The 19405-nt window shown below is 34.8% G+C and overlaps 1 protein-coding gene across 1 annotated transcript; it reads right to left on the bottom strand.

Annotated features, from left to right (window-relative positions):
• Positions 1-13032: 13032 nt before the first annotated feature.
• On the bottom strand, positions 13033-16465 carry LOC117916966 (phosphatidylinositol 4-kinase gamma 5-like). Its single transcript, XM_034833207.1, has 2 exons — positions 16270-16465; positions 13033-15621 (listed from the first exon to the last, which is right to left on the bottom strand). Exon 2 carries the CDS (start codon positions 15339-15341, stop codon positions 13419-13421), a length of 1923 nt encoding a protein of 640 aa, XP_034689098.1. The 5' UTR covers positions 15342-15621; positions 16270-16465; the 3' UTR covers positions 13033-13418.
• Between the last annotated feature and the right edge of the window lie 2940 nt (positions 16466-19405).

The following is a 19405-nucleotide window of genomic DNA, read 5'->3' as shown; positions in this document are numbered from 1 at the left end:
CTAATTAGTATAGATTCCTTTTTGTAAAGAATATTATATAGAATATTTATAGGTTGATATATTATTGTAATATTACTTCCTTATAGAATAAGGAAGGTTGTTGGAAATATCTCTATAAATATTCTAGGTCATGAGGGGAAAAAGTTATAAGATGGAGATAAGCTTGTAGAGACTATACGAGGTGGATAGAGATGTGAGGAAGAACGGGAGGTACCCGGTGGAGCGAGAGGGCTCGTAGTAAGGTATGGATACAAGGAGTGGGGAAACATGGGATGTTTCGGGAACCCAATAGTTGTATCTAGTTCTGTCCTCTGTAATATTCTCTATTGTATAGTGTGATTGGAGCCAAAATATGTGCTCTAATGGCACATCTTCGATATGATTTGTGCACCAAAGGACATTCAAATCACCCAACTTAACCTAAATCAATGCTAAGGCCCTAGCCATGAGTTTAATCTATACTTTGGAGATTTATCTCAGGTTCAAGGGAAGAAAATTGTGCAAATTGAATGACTTTAGATTTTGAAAGATCAAGAAAGGGCTAAATGAGGAAATAAGTGAGTCAAGACTCATTGAATGTAAGGAAAGGCAAAACAAGGATATCATGAGGTTAGAGGATGATAAATGACCATTATGGAGTAAGAAGGAAGGCAAGAAGGCAAGAAAGCATGGGAAATGAGGCATAAAGCAAGATTGAGCTGCATGGAAATTTAGAAATAAAAAATCTAATGGCATTATATACTCTGACTTTGAGGACAAATTTGGAGCACTTTCTGGAGTCTATTATATACATACTATATATCGTTTCGAAGATCGGGAAGTCAGGAGTCCAACGCTTCAAACGGTTTGCAAATCGGAGCTAAAATGAAGAAGTTATGGCCATTTGAAGACAACTGCACCAAGTTGGAGGGTCATTTCGAAATGATTTCGAAATTTAACTTATGAATTCGAAATCCACTTCGAAATGACACCAATTTCGAATTCACCCACTGCTACTTTGATGTTCCACCTCCTCTACCTTGGGAATTGCATCTAAAGCACTCCTTCCGCCCTAGGTGGACCCCACATGACTAGAAATCACCATTTTATTGTTTTTTAATCATTTTTAGGAAATTATTTTGTAATAAGTGGCCAATGAGAGTGTGCCACATGTTAGGTAATTGAGGATATTATATAAACTCTCTCAATTCTAGGTTTTAGGAATCTTGGATTTTTTTCTGGAGAGTTTGACATTGAAGGTGGAAGAAGACGAGAACTTTGGTTTGTTTTCTTTTTCTTCTCTATTGAATATATTGTTTTTAGTTTCTTTTGATTCATATTATGGATTTTTACCCTATTATGGATTGTGAATGTGACATCACCCCCATGAGAGGCTAAGAGTCAACTTGGGGTTGAAGCATGAAAACCTAAGGGTTAGGAAACCTATAGGGACAATGGGTAAGTTATTATAACAATGAGATGAATTATTGGTTGGGTGACAATTTATCATTTTTTATCCTATCCTTGTGAGTTCGTTTAGGGAATGATACAGTAGGTTATTACTTGATACTAGTGATTCTTGGTAATTCTTGATCATTAGTTATCCTCGCCTTACCTACCGTTATTTGCCCCTAAACAAAGCTATAAGAAGTAGGAAGGGTTAAAAAGTCAAATCTTAAATTGATAATCAATCTCATTCATTTGATGGTTTTAGGAATCTGTTTGAAAAAGAAAAAAATTAGGTTTCGGATGCAATTTTGAGTTATAGAACCCAACTTGATCGCGAGTGGCCAAGGATCTCAAAACCCTAAGATCATATTACTTAAAATACCCTTGTTTTCTATAATTTCTATACCCTATGTTGGATTGTGGAAAACCCCAAACTTGAATCAATTGAATTTAAAATCAATATTCATTTTCTCTTATTAATTTAATTTGTTTTACTTAGTTCACACTATTCACATATTGTTTTTCACTTAAGGATTTAAACAAACCCAATTCATTTATTCTAGTGTTGACAATTTTCATAAGCCAGTCCTTGAGAACGATACCCAGAATACTACAAAAGCCGTAGTGACTCTTTCTCTAGTTTTTCTTGACCAAAGTTACTACGTAAAAAGGCTAAGTATTTTGGTACAATAGAGAAATTTCAGTCATAGTGGAATCATTCTCTCTCATCCGTGGACGTAGGCATGGTTAGTCGAACCATGTTAAAACCTCGTGTACCGTATGTGTGATTGTTTTATCTTTGTGTTCTTGAACTAACATTGTTGCCATCAAAGCTTTCGCTGGCACAACAATTGGTATCAGAGCTTGGGTTGAAGATTTCTGGAAGAGTAAAAGATCACAAAGCACACAAGATGAAAACAAAAGGAATTTTCACTAAAGGTGGAGTCGATTGCTCTTTCGTGGTGATATGATACAAAAAGGTTTATGTCATGGAGAGATTGAAGATTAACTTCATGGAATTTGGTCTAAGGTGGAGATTGTTAGGAAGTGTCCCAAATTCCTAATTAGTATAGATTCCTTTTTGTAAAGAATATTATATAGAATATTTCTAGGTTGATATATTATTGTAATATTAGACTTCCTTATAGAATAAGGAAGGTTGTTGGAAATATCTCTATATAATATTCTTTACAAAAAGGAATCTATACTAATTAGGAATTTGGAACACTTCCTAACAAGTCGAGCTCTAATCTATTCAAATGGAGGAGAAATTTCTTAGCGCTATGGCATTATATAAGTATAGATTTCTTTTAACCTTATAGACACATTTTAAATCCATAAGGGTGTTTTTGGGTTCAGAGAGAATAATATCTATAAGATTGGGTTCAGATTATTAAAAATGGTGTTAAAGTTGATCTTTGACCCCAATATATAAGTTTGTTTGACCCTATGAAAGTGTTTGTTTATTTGGTCCTGCAATCCCGTAGAACACAACAAAGATGTTGTATTTGCATGAGGGGATGATTGTGATATATCACATCCTTCTTAATCATATAGACATATTTTAAAGCTGTAAAGGTCCCTTTGGGTTCAAAATTATCTACACAATTGGTGTGGATCATCATACATTCTAACCAAGATTTGAGTTTGAGTGATTGAACCAAACCAAGTGTGAACCATAATATAAGAATCATCCTTTTCCTTTTTAAGAACCATAATATAAGAATCATTCTTTTCTTTTTTAAGAGGATTGATAATTGAAAATTGTTGATTAACTTTTTCTCAATTGTTGAGATTGCCATCCATGGTTGCTTTTAAATATGTGGAGGAGAGAGGAGAGTTGTAATCCTTGGTGTTAATATTGTAACAAGACCAATAATTAACATTAGAAATCTGAAGTAAATGAGCAACATGGGTTGACAGGCTAAGCCCATGACTATTGTGAACATGATGCCATAACAAAAGTCCAGATAAAACTAATGGTGGGGTCTTTTTATTAAAACAAATAAAGGCGTTGAGCACCATCAAACACGGACTTGAAGCATTGGCAAGAGAAACTTCAACGCTACATTAGTGAACTAAATATGATGAGAAATCTATATCCTAATATATTATTTCTAATTGTTTTTTATGAGATTAATTTCATTTAATATTATATCTAATGAAACTGTAAATGTCTTTGTGTATTGGCAATTTTGGATAAAAATTCTCATTGTGTTCTCCAAATTCAATTGCTTCAAATCATTCTTTGGACTTTTATCATTCCAAATAGATCTTGATTAAAGATTGCTAAACAAAACTGTAAGCGTTTTTTTGATGATGGATGATATGAAACATTAATATAATCAACTAAGTTTTAAACTTTCATTTTTACACACTAAGGGTGTAAAAATTTATGTTTAAAATCCTTAGGTCAATTGCTGATCAATCACACCAAAGGGTAATAGTTTCTATAATATTAAAAATTCTACAATCTCGTCTGATCAATAAGGATTCAATAACATATGATAAATCTTCCTTTTTTATTCAAACATATCAGAGTTGATGAAGTTTAAAACCTTAGTATTTAGGCCCTATTTCTAGAAAAAGGTTTCACGATCGAGAGAGCTAAGTGGCTTTTGGCCCTAAAGATTCAAGTCATTTACTTAATTTAGAGGTGTTTTGTTTGAAAGAAATTTTATGGGTTTTAAGCTGAAAATCATATTTTAAGAGTGAGAATTTCTTTCAAAATGAGTTGATTGAATGTAGGTTTCATACCTACCCTTATATTTGTCATATTTATGATAAAATCCAATTTTGTTTATGTGGATTCAAAAAGAGGCCAAAGTCAAGCTTACCATGAACTCTACATATGTTTCAAAAGAAAAAAAAGTGAGTAGTTGCAGTTTACAAGTACCAAGCAAGTCATCCAAGAGAGAATTAAAGACTTAGGCTTCATAGATATCTATACATTAGTTAATTTTTTTCATGGTGGTTGTTTTTTATTGCCTATAGATTTGTAGTTTTTTTGTCTGCTTGAATGTTTCCATGCTAAATCTTGGTGCTATTGTATCTCTTCATTTCTATCTCATTTTTCCGTTTGCCTATCTTAGCTTATGAAATTTCCATTCATTCAACATATCGGTTGATTGAAGAAATGGGTTACAATTGGATCACTTATGTTGAAAACGTGCCTTAGGTTGCTACAGTTCTGGGCAAACAAAAAATTGTTGAATAATTGGTCAATAGACCAAGTCTTTAGGAAATATTTTCTGCATATATATATATATATATATATATATATATATATTGGCTTGATATTAGGAATTGGTTAGACATGGCTTGAAATTAGCAAATTCTCTTGACTTTCTGTTATGTTTCAGCTTTATATAAAGAGCAATGCAGTGAATAAAAATATAGATACCAAGTTTTTTTCTTTACTGAAAAAGTTTTGTTTTTCCTTTGCTGTCATAAAATTTATGCCCTGTTCTTGTGTCATATATCAACAATTTGGTATCAGAGCATTTCTTCTTGAGGGATATGTGAGTTGAGTGAATCCAAAAATGGAAACTGAAACAACTTTCTCCCATGTTGCACCACCGATTTTTTATGGTGATAACTATCAAGCCTAAGTTGTTAGAATGACAGTCCATCTTGAAGCATTAGATCTTTGGGAAGCTATGGAGGAAGACTATGATATTCCCCCATTGCCGGCGAACCCTACGATGACTCAGCTTAAGACCCACAAAGAAAGGAAGACCATAAGTCCAAAGCTAAAGCCTACTTATTCTCTACTGTTTCAAGCACTATATTTACAAGAATCATGAACTTGGAGTCAGCAAAAGATATTTGGGACTACCTCAAAAAGGAATACTAAGGCAATGAAAGAACCAAAAATATGCAAGTACTCAACTTGATTAGGGAGTTTGAAATGCTGAAAATGAAGGAGACAGAAACCATCAAAGACTACTCTGACAAGTTGCTGGGCATAGTAAACAATGTGAGGTTGCTTGGTAAGGACTTCTTTGATGAACGAATTGTGCAAAAAATTCTTGTAACTCTGCCTGAAAAGTATGAGTCTAAAATTTCTTCATTAGAAGAATCTAAGGATTTGTCAAGTATATCATTGGCAGAATTGGTGAATGCATTGTAGGCACAAGAGCAAAGGAGAATGATAAGAAAAGAAGAATCGATGGAGGGTGCTCTTCAAGCTAAGGCAGAAAATTCAGGAGGAGTCAAAGACAAGAAAAACAACAATAAGAAGAAGAATAACAAGACTGACAACAACAACAAAAACAAGGATGGAACCTATCCACCTTGCCCACATTGCAAAAAGACAAATCACCCACAAAGGAAGTGTTGGTGGAGGCCTGATGTCAAGTGCAGGAAATGTGGTCAGATTGGACACATGGAGCGGATTTGTAAGTCACAACAACATGAAGAGGCAAAAGCTTCTACTGAGCAACATCAAGAAGAGCAACTTTTTGTTGCAACATGCTTCACAACAAGTAATAGCTCTAGCTATTCCTGGTTGATTGATAGTGGCTGCACAAACCACATGACCAATGACCAAGAGCTCTTTAAGGAGCTTGATAAAACTATCATCTCCAAAGTAAAAATTGGAAATGGTGAATTTATTTCAGTTAAGGGTAAAGGAACTATGGCTATAGAAAGCTTAACAGGTTTGAAGTATATTACCGATGTTCTATATGTGCCTGACATTGATCAAAACCTGCTTAGTGTTGGATAGCTGATTGAAAAAGGTTTCAAAGTCATATTTGAAGACAAATGGTGCATGATCAAAGACGCGAAAGGTAGAGATGTATTCAAAGTGAAAATGAGAGCAAAAAGCTTTGCTCTAAATCTAATGGAGGATGAGCAAATAACATTTTCAAGCACTGTAAGCAATGCAGAATTATGGCATAGAAGGCTCAGGCATTTCCACCATGTTGGACTTCTATATATGCAGAAACATAATTTGGTGAAAGGTGTGCCATTGCTGGAAGACAAGTTAGCTGAGTGTGTGGCTTGTCAATATGGCAAGAAAACTAGAAGACACTCCCTCAAACAGCATGGAAAGCAATGCACAAGCTGCAACTGGTACACACAGATGTTGGAGGACCTCAGAAAACACAATCTTTAAATGGTAGTAAGTACTACATTGCATTTATTGATGATTATACCAGATTTTGTTGGATTTATTTCCTCAAATCCAAATCTGAGGTTGCTAATGTATTTTGGAAATATAAAGCATGGGTGGAAAATCAAAGCAATTGCAGGATGCAGAAGATAAGGTCAGATAATGGGAAAGAATACACAAATGAAATTTTTGATAAGTTATATGAAGAAGTCGGTATTGAGCACCAACTCATAGCACCTTACACTCCACAACAAAATGGAGTAAGTGAGAGAAAAAATCGAAGTATTATGGAGATGACAAGGTGTATGCTACATGAGAAGGAGTTGCCAAAGAAATTGTGGGCAGAGGCTGCAAACACTGCAGTTTTTTTGCTGAATAGGTTGCCAACTAGAGTTTTGCAGAAAAAAAAAAAAAAAAAAAAAAAAAAAAAAAAAAAAAAAAAAAAACTTCATTCGAAGCCTAGTTTGGTTATAAAACAGATTTGCAGAATCTAAGAACTTTTGGTTGTCTCTGTTTTTCTTATGTGCCACAAGTGAAAGGAGACAAACTTGATAAGAAGGCAAAACCAGGAGTTTTCATTGGATATAGCAACTCTTCCAAGGCTTATAGAATTTTCCAACCACAAAATGGAAAAATTCTTATAAGTAGAGATGTCAAGTTCATGGAGAATAGACAATGGAACTGGGAGGAGTCAATAAAGATGCAACTGCTAGAGGTTCCGCAATACTTTGATGAAGACATAGATGATGTCCCAGTTAGAGGTACAAGGTCCTTATATGATGTTTATGAAAGAAGCAATGTTGCTATTTTTGAGCCTGCAGAATTTGAAGAGGCAAAGAAGGATGACAAGTGGATTGAAGCAATGAAAGAGGAGCTTAGAATGATTGAAAAGAATGACACCTGGGAGTTAGTGGATAGACCTCAACACAGAAAGGTCATTGGAGTCAAATGGGTTTATAGAACCAAACTTAATGCAGATGGTTCTGTAAATAAATACAAAGCCAGATTAGTTGTGAAGGGGTATAGTCAAGTGTTTGGAGTGGATTTCTCATAAACTTTTGCTCCAATAGCACGCTTGAATACAATTTGAATGTTGCTTGCTTTGACAGCACAAAAATAATGGAAGACTTACCAGTTGGATGTAAAATCTATTTTTTTAAATGGTTATCTTCAAGAGGAAATTTATGTAGAGCAGCCCGAGGGATTCCAAGTCAAGGGACAGGATGAGAAGGTCTACTTGTTGAAGAAGGCCTTATATGGTCTTAAACAGGCTCCCAGGGCCTGGTACAGCAGGATTGATGAACATCTTCAAAGTCTTGGATTTGTTAAAAGTCTAAGTGAAGCTACATTATATGTAAAAGGAACAAATGCTAACTTAATTGTAGTTTCTGTTTATGTTGATGATCTGCTTGTAACAGGTAGCAATGAGAAACTGGTAAAAGAGTTTAAAGGTGAAATGCTCAAAGTATTTGAGATGATAGACCTTGGCTTGATGTCCTACTTTCTAGGTATGGAAGTGAAGCAAGATCATGATGGAGTCTTCATAAGCCAAAAGAAGTATGCAAAGGAAATACTTAACAAATTTCACATGGAAGATTGCAAAAGGACCAGCACACCAATGAATCAGAAGGAGAAATTTAGCAAAGATGATGGAGTAGAAAAAGTGGATGAAAGCCAATACAAGAGCCTGATTGGTTGCTTGATGAATCTTATAGCCACCAGACTAGACATAATGTTTTCAGTAAGCTTGCTTTCAAGATTCATGCATTGTGCCAGTGAAGTGCATTTTCAAGCTGCCAAAAGGATTGTAAGATATATCAACGGCACAACAAATTATGGCATTAAATATTCTTACTGTCAGAATTTTAAACTTCATGGTTATTCTGATAGTGGTTGGGCAAGTTCTATTGATGACATGAGAAGTACAACAGGATTTTGTTTCAGCTTTGGATCCGGAATTTTTTCATGTTCCTCAAAGAAGCAAGATGTGATAGCTCAAAGTATAGCAGAGGCAGAATATGTAGCAGCCAATGCTACTGTAAATCAAGCAATTTGGATCAGAAAGATACTTGCAGATCTACGCATGAAGCAAAATGAGCCAACACGGATTCATGTAGATAACCAAGCTGCAATTGCAATTTCAAATGATTGTTTTTCATGGCAAGACTAAGCATTTCAAGATCAAGTTGTATCACTTAAGAGAAGAACAAAAGGATGGTGAAGTTAAACTGCTTTATTGCAAGACTGAGGATCAAATTGCAGATGTGTTAACCAAGGCTCTACCAAAAGCTAGATTTGAGACCTTAAGAAGCAAAATAGGCCTCTACAACTACTAAGGCAAGGAGGAGTGTTGGAAACGTGCCTTAGGTTGCTATAGTTCTGGGCAAACAAAAAATTGCTAAATAATTGGTCAATAGACCAAGTCTTTAGGAAATATTTTCTGCACATATATATATATATATATATATATATATATATATATATATTGGCTTAATATTAGGAATTGGTTAGACATGCCTTGAAATTAGCAAATTCTCTTGACTTTCTGTTATGTTTCAGCTCTATATAAAGAGCAATGCAGTGAATAAAAATATACTTCCAGATACCAAGTTTTTTTCTTTACTGAAAAAGTTTTGTTTTTCCTTTGTTATCATAAAATTTCTGCCATGTTCTTGTGTCACATATCAGCAACTTAGTCAAATAGTGTGAAATAACTTCTAATTTGGTTTTGATTTTAAGAAATATTTAAAAATGTGTTTTTGAGTAGTTTAAATACCTTATTAATGTTGGTTGGGAAATGTTGACTTGTTTGTACATAAATTGCATTGACCACCTTGTTAGGAGAGTGTTCATGCTAGCTTCCATTCTTGCTTTTGCTTGCCATAGAGATTGATTAGCACACTATATATATATATATATATATATATATATATGATATCTCTCATATTTAGTATTGTCTTAAAATTATTTTATAATTAATAATTTAATAAATATTTTTTTACTTTATTAATAACATTTATGTTTAAAATATTTAAAATTTATAAATAAAAATATAATTCATATTGTCAAATATATAAAAGTATTATTATTATTATTATTATTATTATATTAAATCATACCATATATTAGTCTTATTTTAGGTTGTATTACACAAATATTTTTAAATTCTTTTGTTTTTTGAATTAAATGATATTTTTATTATTATTATTTATTTATTTTCAAATAGTGATATTAAAAATAAATAAAGAAAGAAAGTAGAGGAGAGGAATAAATTTATAATCCTATCAACTTAAGATTATCATATGTCATGCAGAGGGGAAAAATGTTGAATAAATTATCCCATTATTAGTTATAATCCCTATGCTTGATTGAAAATAAAATAAATTATAAAATAAATGGAACCATTTATCCTGCTTTATTTTGAATCAAATATGGGATAGTTTATATTATCCTATCTTGCCATTTTCAACTGGAATCCAGGTTAGTAGAAAGGAATAAAGAAACTACTCCTCTATAGGAAGGATACAGATATCGTGTCCTTTCAATTTCCAAATGCTTGAAAGGCCGTAGTGGACAATTGTGCAGGCCGTAAAAAGACATGGAATGGAGACGCCGAGATGGGGCCTTGTGGCCTATGTGGCCCTTGAAGGCCCAAACAAAAGGGCTTCCTAGGTGACTCTTGGTTATAACTTATAAGATCAGGGGCTTCTTCTTTTGATATACAGTATCAGGCATGGGTTAGTAGCTTCCCAACAAGTCTATATTACCCACTTCGATCAAAGTTAGAATTAGACCAATTAGCCGTTTCCTAGAGACATGATATTAAAACCTATTCAATCGACCTTATGCGTCTCAAGGACGTCTTTGATATATGGGAGATCATCCGGGAGAAGACAGAGATGGAATATAAAGCTTTATTCCAGTTGTTTCTTCTGTTAATATTCAGCATATATAGTGGATAGAGATAATGAAACCTTATACACACACACATATATATATATCCATGACTGCTCAATCCATAACCAGTGCTGCTGCCCATCTAAAACTAAGAAACATAAACGTTGTACACCTAGAATGGGATGTAAGGAAGCAAAAACTGATGCATACTTGAGTAACACTGCCATGGTACGTGGCCCCTTACTGATGGACTGGGCGGCAGCTAAGCCTTCACTCACTGTTACTATGATAGTTGCTATCCCTTTTCTATTTTCTTTTTCACGGGCAATTCTTCTCTTACTTTCATGCTGGGTTATTCACCTCCGTCCATACCAGAATTCTTCTTCTGCACGTATCTTTTCTTTACTAGGTTCGCCTTTATCTTGAATTTTGCTTTTCCTTTTCTCATCTACCCTTTCCTGCTTTCTTCCTTGTTTTCCATTCAAGATCTTGCAGTTTCTCTTTAGTGGGAGCACGGATAACTAAAACAGCTTATTTCAAAATCATTACTCACAATATAATAACTAGATAAGATAAGATAAGTTCATAAAGCTAGCTTTTGAGACGGTTCTGAGATGATAAATTAATATAACCCTGAACTATATATTCTTCCGAGACATTATTGGGGAATATATGGACATGCAAGTCTTAGTCCCACAGATAGGAAAAAGGGAACATCCATGAGTACCCACTCCTAAGCAAGTAGCTAGGAAGCACCCAAAAAAAACAAAGGTGGGGCAAGTTGAGAACAGGCTGCAACGTTCGATGCCGTACATAGCAGTAACTTGTGAGTTCCATTATGTTAATTATTTGCAGTCAGTTCAAACGAACTGTCTAAGGATCATAGAGGAACAAGCCTCGTCGGCTTTAAAATGATTATAGTTGATGATGACCTCCACCAAACTTCCATGTTTATCCCCTTTCAGATGACTAGTCAAGTACACGTAAATATGATTTCCTTGGTTAATAACAAGACAAAACCGCCCACCACTGATGGCGACCATTAGCGCAGTCCCCCAACCCAGCTTCATCTATCAATGCTGGTAAAAATCAAGACTAGTAACATTGAAAAGTCTATGCCACCGGTTCACTCTCACACAACCATTACTGCTCACTCCACGCTTTCTCTGCAGCCACTTGTCTCCATTTCTGAGGAAAACAGACCTTTTACCAAACTAGCAGCTAAGTCCTAGCTAATTATTCTCATCATATGTAACTGTTGGAATGTGTAAGACTGTTAAATCTTTGGTCATATCATATGTCTAGGAACAAAGGAAAAGGTAGGACCTCCACCCTGTTCTCTGAATTTCCTTATCAATCCACCAAGTCTTCAGTTCTCCAGAAATAGCATGCAAAGCCATGGCCTGCCTGATTTCACGACGTCTGCAATTTTCCGGAAATAGCATGGAAAACCATGAGCTTCACTGAAATCAAACGGCATAAAACTGTGGAAGGCGTGGCTGTGTTGGCAGCTTTGGCCTGGGGAAATGAATGAAAGCAAACCATCGAGGCCAACAAGACGATATGGCATACTTGAATTTGATTAGAGAGATATTGTTGGTGGGACCTTATCATGAGAGGTTGCATTTTGTTGGTAGCGAAAACCTTTTGTTGCTTAGGATGTCAGCATCGACCGAATGTCCTTCCAATCCTTTCACTTCAATACTCAATTGAATTAATGGCCTCCCACAACCGTCACAGTGGTTCATGTCTTTGTCTTTCTTAGATGAAACTAGAACAACAACATATTATAATGTGCGGTTGACAGCTGGATATGAAGCATTGAATCAGAGACCAGATATTTTTGCCTATTCAAGCCTCAAGCCTCAAGCCTCAAGCCTCAAGCCTCTTTTTATGCATGAGAGAAGAGGTAGTTCGCAGGCATTTGAAAGTTCACATGAACCTGTCCCAATCCAAACAAATCCAACGTAAGCCTCACTTCCTTTAAGCCCAATTAGGGTCCAGGAAACAAAAACCATAACTCAAAGAAAAATGATGAAATTTTAAACTTATAAAGACTAAATATATTTAGTTGAAACCTCAAATAAAGTTTTTTAAAAAAATATAAACTTATTTTCCATCTTAAAAATTATTTAAAAATCAGATTTACTATCACATCATGTTTATAAAAGTTTTTCTATTTTATATAAAAATTACAAATATTTTCTATTTTAAAAAATAAAAAATAAGCCAAAAAATTACAGGGATTATAAACTATAACCCCCCACCATCACTCCTCTCTAACCCACGATACATGGCTGTATCCCCCTCCACAATACAAACTTGCCCATTGTGTGGAGGGGATTTCGTGAAACACATGCAGAGCATATTTCTGAAAGCCACCCATTAGAACAAAATGCAAACCACAAGAAGACTTGAGGTTAATAATCCGTCATCAAACAATAACCATACTTGAGACTAATTCAGCCAAACATTGATGGGTATGTCCCAATTTCTCTCATTTGTGTAATGTTTGATTGCTACAAAATGTAGTATCTGAACATGCTTGGACCCATATCTCAATCACACACCCAATACAACTGGACAAATAATCAATTGAAGACAAGTCTAAACAACACAAGTTTTTAACATTTACACCATCTCCTCTCATGATTTCATTCTACATATTATTTATCCAACAAGTCCATCAGAAGTGAGATAAAGAAAAAAAAAAAAAAAAATCAAAGCAAAAATTTATAAAAGAAATATAACAAATTCTACTCAGCTTTTGTTTAGCTGCCTCCAAGAATATTTACACCTCTTTGAACCTACTGTTGCTGCCAACTACAGCAGCCCATCATCCCAGGAGGAAAAAAAAAAAACATAAGCCAAACCTATCCTACAAGCTCTCTCATTCCAACAAACTTGCAAAGATTATACTTCATCCACAATCCACAGTCCTTGCTCATACCAACATATTAGTAGTAACTCAGTATCAAAACTGGCATGAAGTACCAAGCCTCTGTCTCTGCCTCTGCCCGAGGGTCACGGATTTCCGCTTGGCAAATGCTGGGTACAGCAGTTCCTGAAACTTCTCTAAAAACAGCACCCATTCCTCCTCATTCATGTCTGCCAGCTTCACAAAGCTCATGCTTGTTGGAAGCTGCTCATTTGCACTCCTGTGCCCTGATGATGTATTTGCCAAGTAACTACTTTCTGGTTTTGCTTCCAGATATTTTTGGCTTTTCTCACCTAGACTGGTGTCCTTCAGTGACATGGAAAGCTTTGAAATGGTTGGGACCTCTGCAGGAGTTGGAATGCCTGCAAAATCCTCTTGCTCTCCTTCTCTTTCACTTTCCTCTTCCTCCTCAATGCTTTCCTCCAGCTTAGAGAGTTGAAATCGACAATTTGCACCTCCAATTCCAAAATGCAATGGTCCTCTGTTCATGAATGCATCAGCTCCCATCTTCGGAGTAAAGTAGAATCTGTCTTCCTCGCAATCTATATCAAATTGAAACTCCTCCTCTCCCCCTTCAGCCTTGGGGGATAACACCTCTCTCTCAGCTATCAGCCTCCTTGCCTCAAGGCACACAAACTCAAGCTCACTTGGTTCCTCCTCTCCACCACGAAACTCTCTACTCATCATCTCACCAATCTCAGCAAGACACAGACCAAAAGCAGCAGCTTCCTTGAGGAAAATTGTGCAGAGAACCAAAACACGGAGACAAGCCTCCCGTATCATGGGGAGCTCCATTCGCAGCATCTCAGAATCCCGAATTGGATCAAGATTTTCTATGTACTCAAGCTCGTCCTCTGAAAATGGAATAGAAGCCTGAGGCCAATGAATCCATTCAAAGTATGGGTCCTCCAAACTCTCTGGTAGGCAAAGACCATGATCAATCGGAATGAGATCCACCTGAGCAAACCTCCCTGCACTGTCATCAAGTTTCCTAACTAGAAGGTTTCCTGCATGCCTGTCAGTGTTTAAAATTCTAATGTCCAATATCCCTATACGATGCACAGCAGCAACCGGGAAGCTTGAGGTCCCATGATCACTTGCATCAAAATCATGTGGAATGAACTGCTGGAACGATGCAATCTTGCTAACCTGCTCCTTCTGGTGAGGCTTGTTTCCATTCACTCCATCATTGACATTGAAGATTGAATGTGTGATCTTCACCAGTGCAGTGAGGGGCACATTGGCAAAATGATCATAGTCAAGCAGGTAAGCAGCGACTTCTCTGAACCCCGTCTCCCCAACCCTAACAGTACGTTTCAAACCTGGCTGCCCAAGAGCTTTACCAACAAAACCTTTTGGGTTATTGGGGGCAAAAGGTTCCTCATCCGTTGGCTTCACAATTGCAACACTCTCACCTCTGCTGTTTCTAAAATAATAGGCACCTCCAAGCCCACTGTGAACAGGGATTGGATCCACCCCAATCTTAATTGCCTTAACAATATCCTTGACCAGTTGTTTAGTCCTTGGAAACTGATTAGAGTGGCCCAATATTTCAATAGGGCCACTTTGATCTCGCTGTTGGATATCCTTCCCAGTAGGTGAGAGACATGGGGTTGAGGAGCTTCTATGCATAAAATTCCGTGTTAGAAGAAGGGGGGAATCATTTCGAACAGCACTAAGGTCATTCTTCAACACCATATCCCCGAATGTCAATGAGCTTTCCTCAGTCGGGACATTAAAAGCAAGCTGTAACCTCCTCTTCACAGTATGGGCATTGTCACCACGATCCAAGTCCATACCCAAGACACAGCCGGTTTCAGTTTGCACAAACACCCGTCTCCTACCAGCAGGTTGTTTCCCTTCCATTCTCTTACTCCGATGGTACTCCCTGCTGAGCGGGCTCTTGAAGATTGACACTGCCATCTGGGTTTGAACTGGGCTGTCCAAGTTAGGAGACATGAAAGGAAGAAAAGACTAAATGTGTTCACAGCTGGCAAAAGAGGGGCTGGTGGCAGAAGAGACCTTCTTCCCCTCCCTCAAAGGCCTGCCAAACTCAACCACCGAGAGTAACTGAGTGAAAAAGACCAGTGATTCCCAAACAATCATTAATCAACAAAGCCGAATTATTCCCCAAAATTCTCAGTGCAAAACACAAGAGCTACAGAAGCAACAGACCCAGCTAGACCATCACTGCGTTGAAGGAGCCATCATGATGTCCCATATAGCCTAACACCAGAATCTGTAGAGAGATAAGATTGAATCACAAGCAGAACAACAGTATATCAAATCTACAGAAAGAAAGTCAATATAGCATCCTAAAACACCAATAATTATCTATTTCAACTGGGATTCATGTCGACAATGCATAAATATATATATATAGTACTCCACTAATTTCCTAAATTCATGGTATTATTTTTCCCCAAAATGAAAATTAAGCAAAACCGAATCTGAAGTTTTATCTTTAGCCACTGTTTCCTTACATAGGAAAAATATAATATAAAATTCAACATCATGCTTCCTTATCTTTTCCTCCCTTTAGAATCAAGGAATGTGAAGTTCCAAATCTTCAACAACTGATTTTACAGAAATCTTAGGATTCACCCATATTCACTTTCTCCAAATCTAACAAATCAAATCTCACTCACCGCCATTTCTAAAAATTATCAGCCCACATTTTCCAAAATTGTTCCACATACTTCTCATGAAGCTTTAACTAGAATTTCCCAACAAAAAAAGAGAAAACAAATGTCCAGACAGAAAAATCAAATCTTTTAAAAAAAATGCAAACCAATTGAAAAGAAAAAACCACCAAACAAGAGCATCAAACACTGCAATGAATTACAAAAACAATACAGTCATCAAAGGAAAAAAGAAAAAAACTCACGAGATTGCGAGATCTGCAAGAGAGGTCAAGCCGTTGACTGAACCAGAAATTGAGAAGGCTCAACGGCTAGGATAGAATCGAGAGAGGGACTGGAGCTGGTCCTGTTCTCTCGTCGTTGGTCCTGCTGCTTATCTCAATACACTAGCGCTTAACAACGTTGTTTCCCTCTGCCCCTCGTTTAACCAGGGTTAGAGTAGAGACTGGGTTCAGGGCTTTCCTCTTATTGAATGGAAGAGTCTAGAAGAGTCAAGCAGAGCCGCTGGATTTGGGTTCAGTGGAGGCGATATGGGCCGTCTGATGGACCTGCCTCCTTGGTACTGATGATGTTCTGACGTGGAGATAAGGGACTGGCCGGTTGACGTGGCGGCGTCACCGTCTAACTGGTATTGCTGGCGAATGGCCTTCCTACCTCCTTTTCTTTTCTTTTTTTGTTTTTTTCTATTTAAATCATGTCATCCCTCCTTTTCACAGTTACCACATACCCATCCATCACTTCACTTCTATCCCGAACCAATTCTACTGAAATGCCCGAATTGCCCTCAAAAAACCAGAACCTTTTTGAATGCCGAAACTGACCTCGGAGGGCGGAGCAGGAAACTTCCGATTTGGATCTTCTGAACTAAGTAGGATTGATGCTTAGGACTCAAGTTATGGGTTTGGATTTTGGATAACGTTTCCGACCTAAGAAAAAATCCCCTTAATTCCTGCACATTATTGTCTAATTAATGTGAAACCGAAACGCGTTTCGTTTTAGAAATAAGAGTTATTTAGTGTACCCAAAAGGATTTTTTTTTCTTGTATTTTTTTTTTTAATTTTCCTCATTTTTCTATGGTTGTTGATATTTATTACATGCAAGTTATGTGAATATGGTAGAGCTTTAAGAAAATTAAAGGAGGATGGTTATAACATTAAGGGGGTAGGAGTTGTTAGACTTAGACATAAAGGGCCCATAAGAAATTAAAGTAAGATGGTAATAACATTAACGGCAAGGACTTGTTTGGCATTAAGGCCCCATCCAGGTTTATTTTGATAGAACTTTAATGATATTTAAAAAAAATTAAATGAATTTTACAATCTTATTAAATGGGTTCCGAAGCATTAAGAAAAGTTTTTAAGGGTATGTTTGAAAACTATTTTTAAAACTATGTTTTCTTCTTCAGAATAAATGAAAAATACGTTTTATAATAAATAAAACGAAATTATTTTCTATTTTTTATTTTTAAAAATATAAATATAAAATAGGATGTGTTCAAAAAATATCTTTTACTCGTTTTTTGTTATTTTTATTTGTTTTTTGATAATTATTTTAAGAAATAATTATAATTAAAAATAAAATATTAGATATAAAAATTATTTTTTAAAATATTAAAAACAAGTTAAAAACATTTTTTTTTTCAAACCAACTTTTATTTTACAAAAATAAGAAAACAATTTTAAAAAATTGTTCTAAGAAAACAACTATCAAACAGTTCATAAACCTCCTAAAATCAGTGATATACAAAATAAATTTTCTTGTATAAGAGTGGCAAAATGGGTATTACAAGAAACTTGGATGTTCAATTTGTTTACCCTCATTTTCAGAACAAAATCAAGATAGACATTAGTTAAGAAGATACTTGTAGATCTGCAGGTGTTTTTTAAAAGGGAAATTATAAAGAAAATTGAAATGGAGGTCAAACCACAAGAAGGGTGCACATGGCCCACTACTTCACTCCTTGGTTCAACAACTCCCATGAACATCTACTTCAGGAAACACTTTAAATTACCAATGCTAAAAGGAATTGAAATGGTTATTATTGTTATGCAATTCTACTTTATGTTTAGATATATACTATATTTTAAAAATATTTTAACTAAATAGAAAAATAATTTGAATATTTTTAAAAATTTTAATAAATAAAAATAAAGTTTTTATCCATTTTTAGGTTATGTTTGATTCTAGAAAATAATAAAGAAAAAAAATATTAAAAAAATAAATATTAAAATTAGTTTAAAACTTACATATTTTTAAATTATTTAAATTTTATATTAAATAATAAAAATAAATTCATTTTATGCATTTTTTTTTCTTTTCTTCTACTTTTTCATCGTATATTTCTTTTCCTTATATTTTTTCTTATATTTTCTTTCAAAATTTCAATAATTGCTTACGTCATTGTTGGTTCTCGAGAGATGTATCAAGAAAAGAAAGAAAAAATATTAAGAAAAATTATTTTCTTATTTTTTATTTTAACATGTAAAATGCAAATAATAATAATAATAATAATAATAATAATAATAATAATAAATATAATTCAAATTAATAAAAAAGTTTATATGTTTTTAAATTATTTAATCTTTACATAAAAAATAAAAAAAGGTTAAATAAATTTTACATTGATTTATTTTAAATCTATTTATTTATTTATTTTCTCATTCTTTTCTCCTTCTACTTTTTCTCTCTATTTTTTTTTTTTAATTTTTGTCGAAAAGCAAACGTAGCCTTAGTTACAAATATATGAGTGTTTTTGGGCGAATGAAATTATTGAGAATATTGATAAAACAGTCAAACTAGAAATGGTTAATGATGGTGGGTTATGTATAAAAAATATTATTTCAAAGTTGGTTTGGGCTTTCTGCTTTTCCTAGCTGGTGTTTTTCCTTTTTCAAACCTAATAAGCCGGGAAAGGGACGTGCAGGAGATGATTACACACAACTTTGACTCAAAACATAGGCCTCTTTGATGAGATTGTGTTGAGCTTTAAATTTAAAAAGAGATACGATGGATCCCATAGACTAGGATTTTTTGGTTGTAAAGCTTGGCCATTCTTCTTCCTTAAGGCAAGAGAATTGACAACTAGAGTTAACTGTCATTGGAGTGGGAGCTTAATCATTAACTTGATAGATATGTAAACAAGTGATATTCTATAAATTTTAAAAATGGTGTTCTTATATTTTGTAGAATAAAAGTCTGTTTAAATATTTGAAATATTATTTGACTTGTTTTTTATTTTTTTAAATAAAATTTATATGTAATGCTTTATTTTTTAATTATTTTTTATATTTATTCTATTATTTTTAAAAATAATCATTCAAACACAAGGGAAAATAACTAAAATATATTTTTAAAAATAGAATATAAGGCTTTATTTGATA

The sequence above is a fragment of the Vitis riparia genome, chromosome 1 (genome assembly GCF_004353265.1).
Source record: "Vitis riparia cultivar Riparia Gloire de Montpellier isolate 1030 chromosome 1, EGFV_Vit.rip_1.0, whole genome shotgun sequence".
Taxonomy (NCBI): domain Eukaryota; kingdom Viridiplantae; phylum Streptophyta; class Magnoliopsida; order Vitales; family Vitaceae; genus Vitis; species Vitis riparia.
The sequence above is the reverse complement of the archived record's forward strand: the minus strand, read 5'-3'. Positions and strand labels throughout refer to the sequence as shown.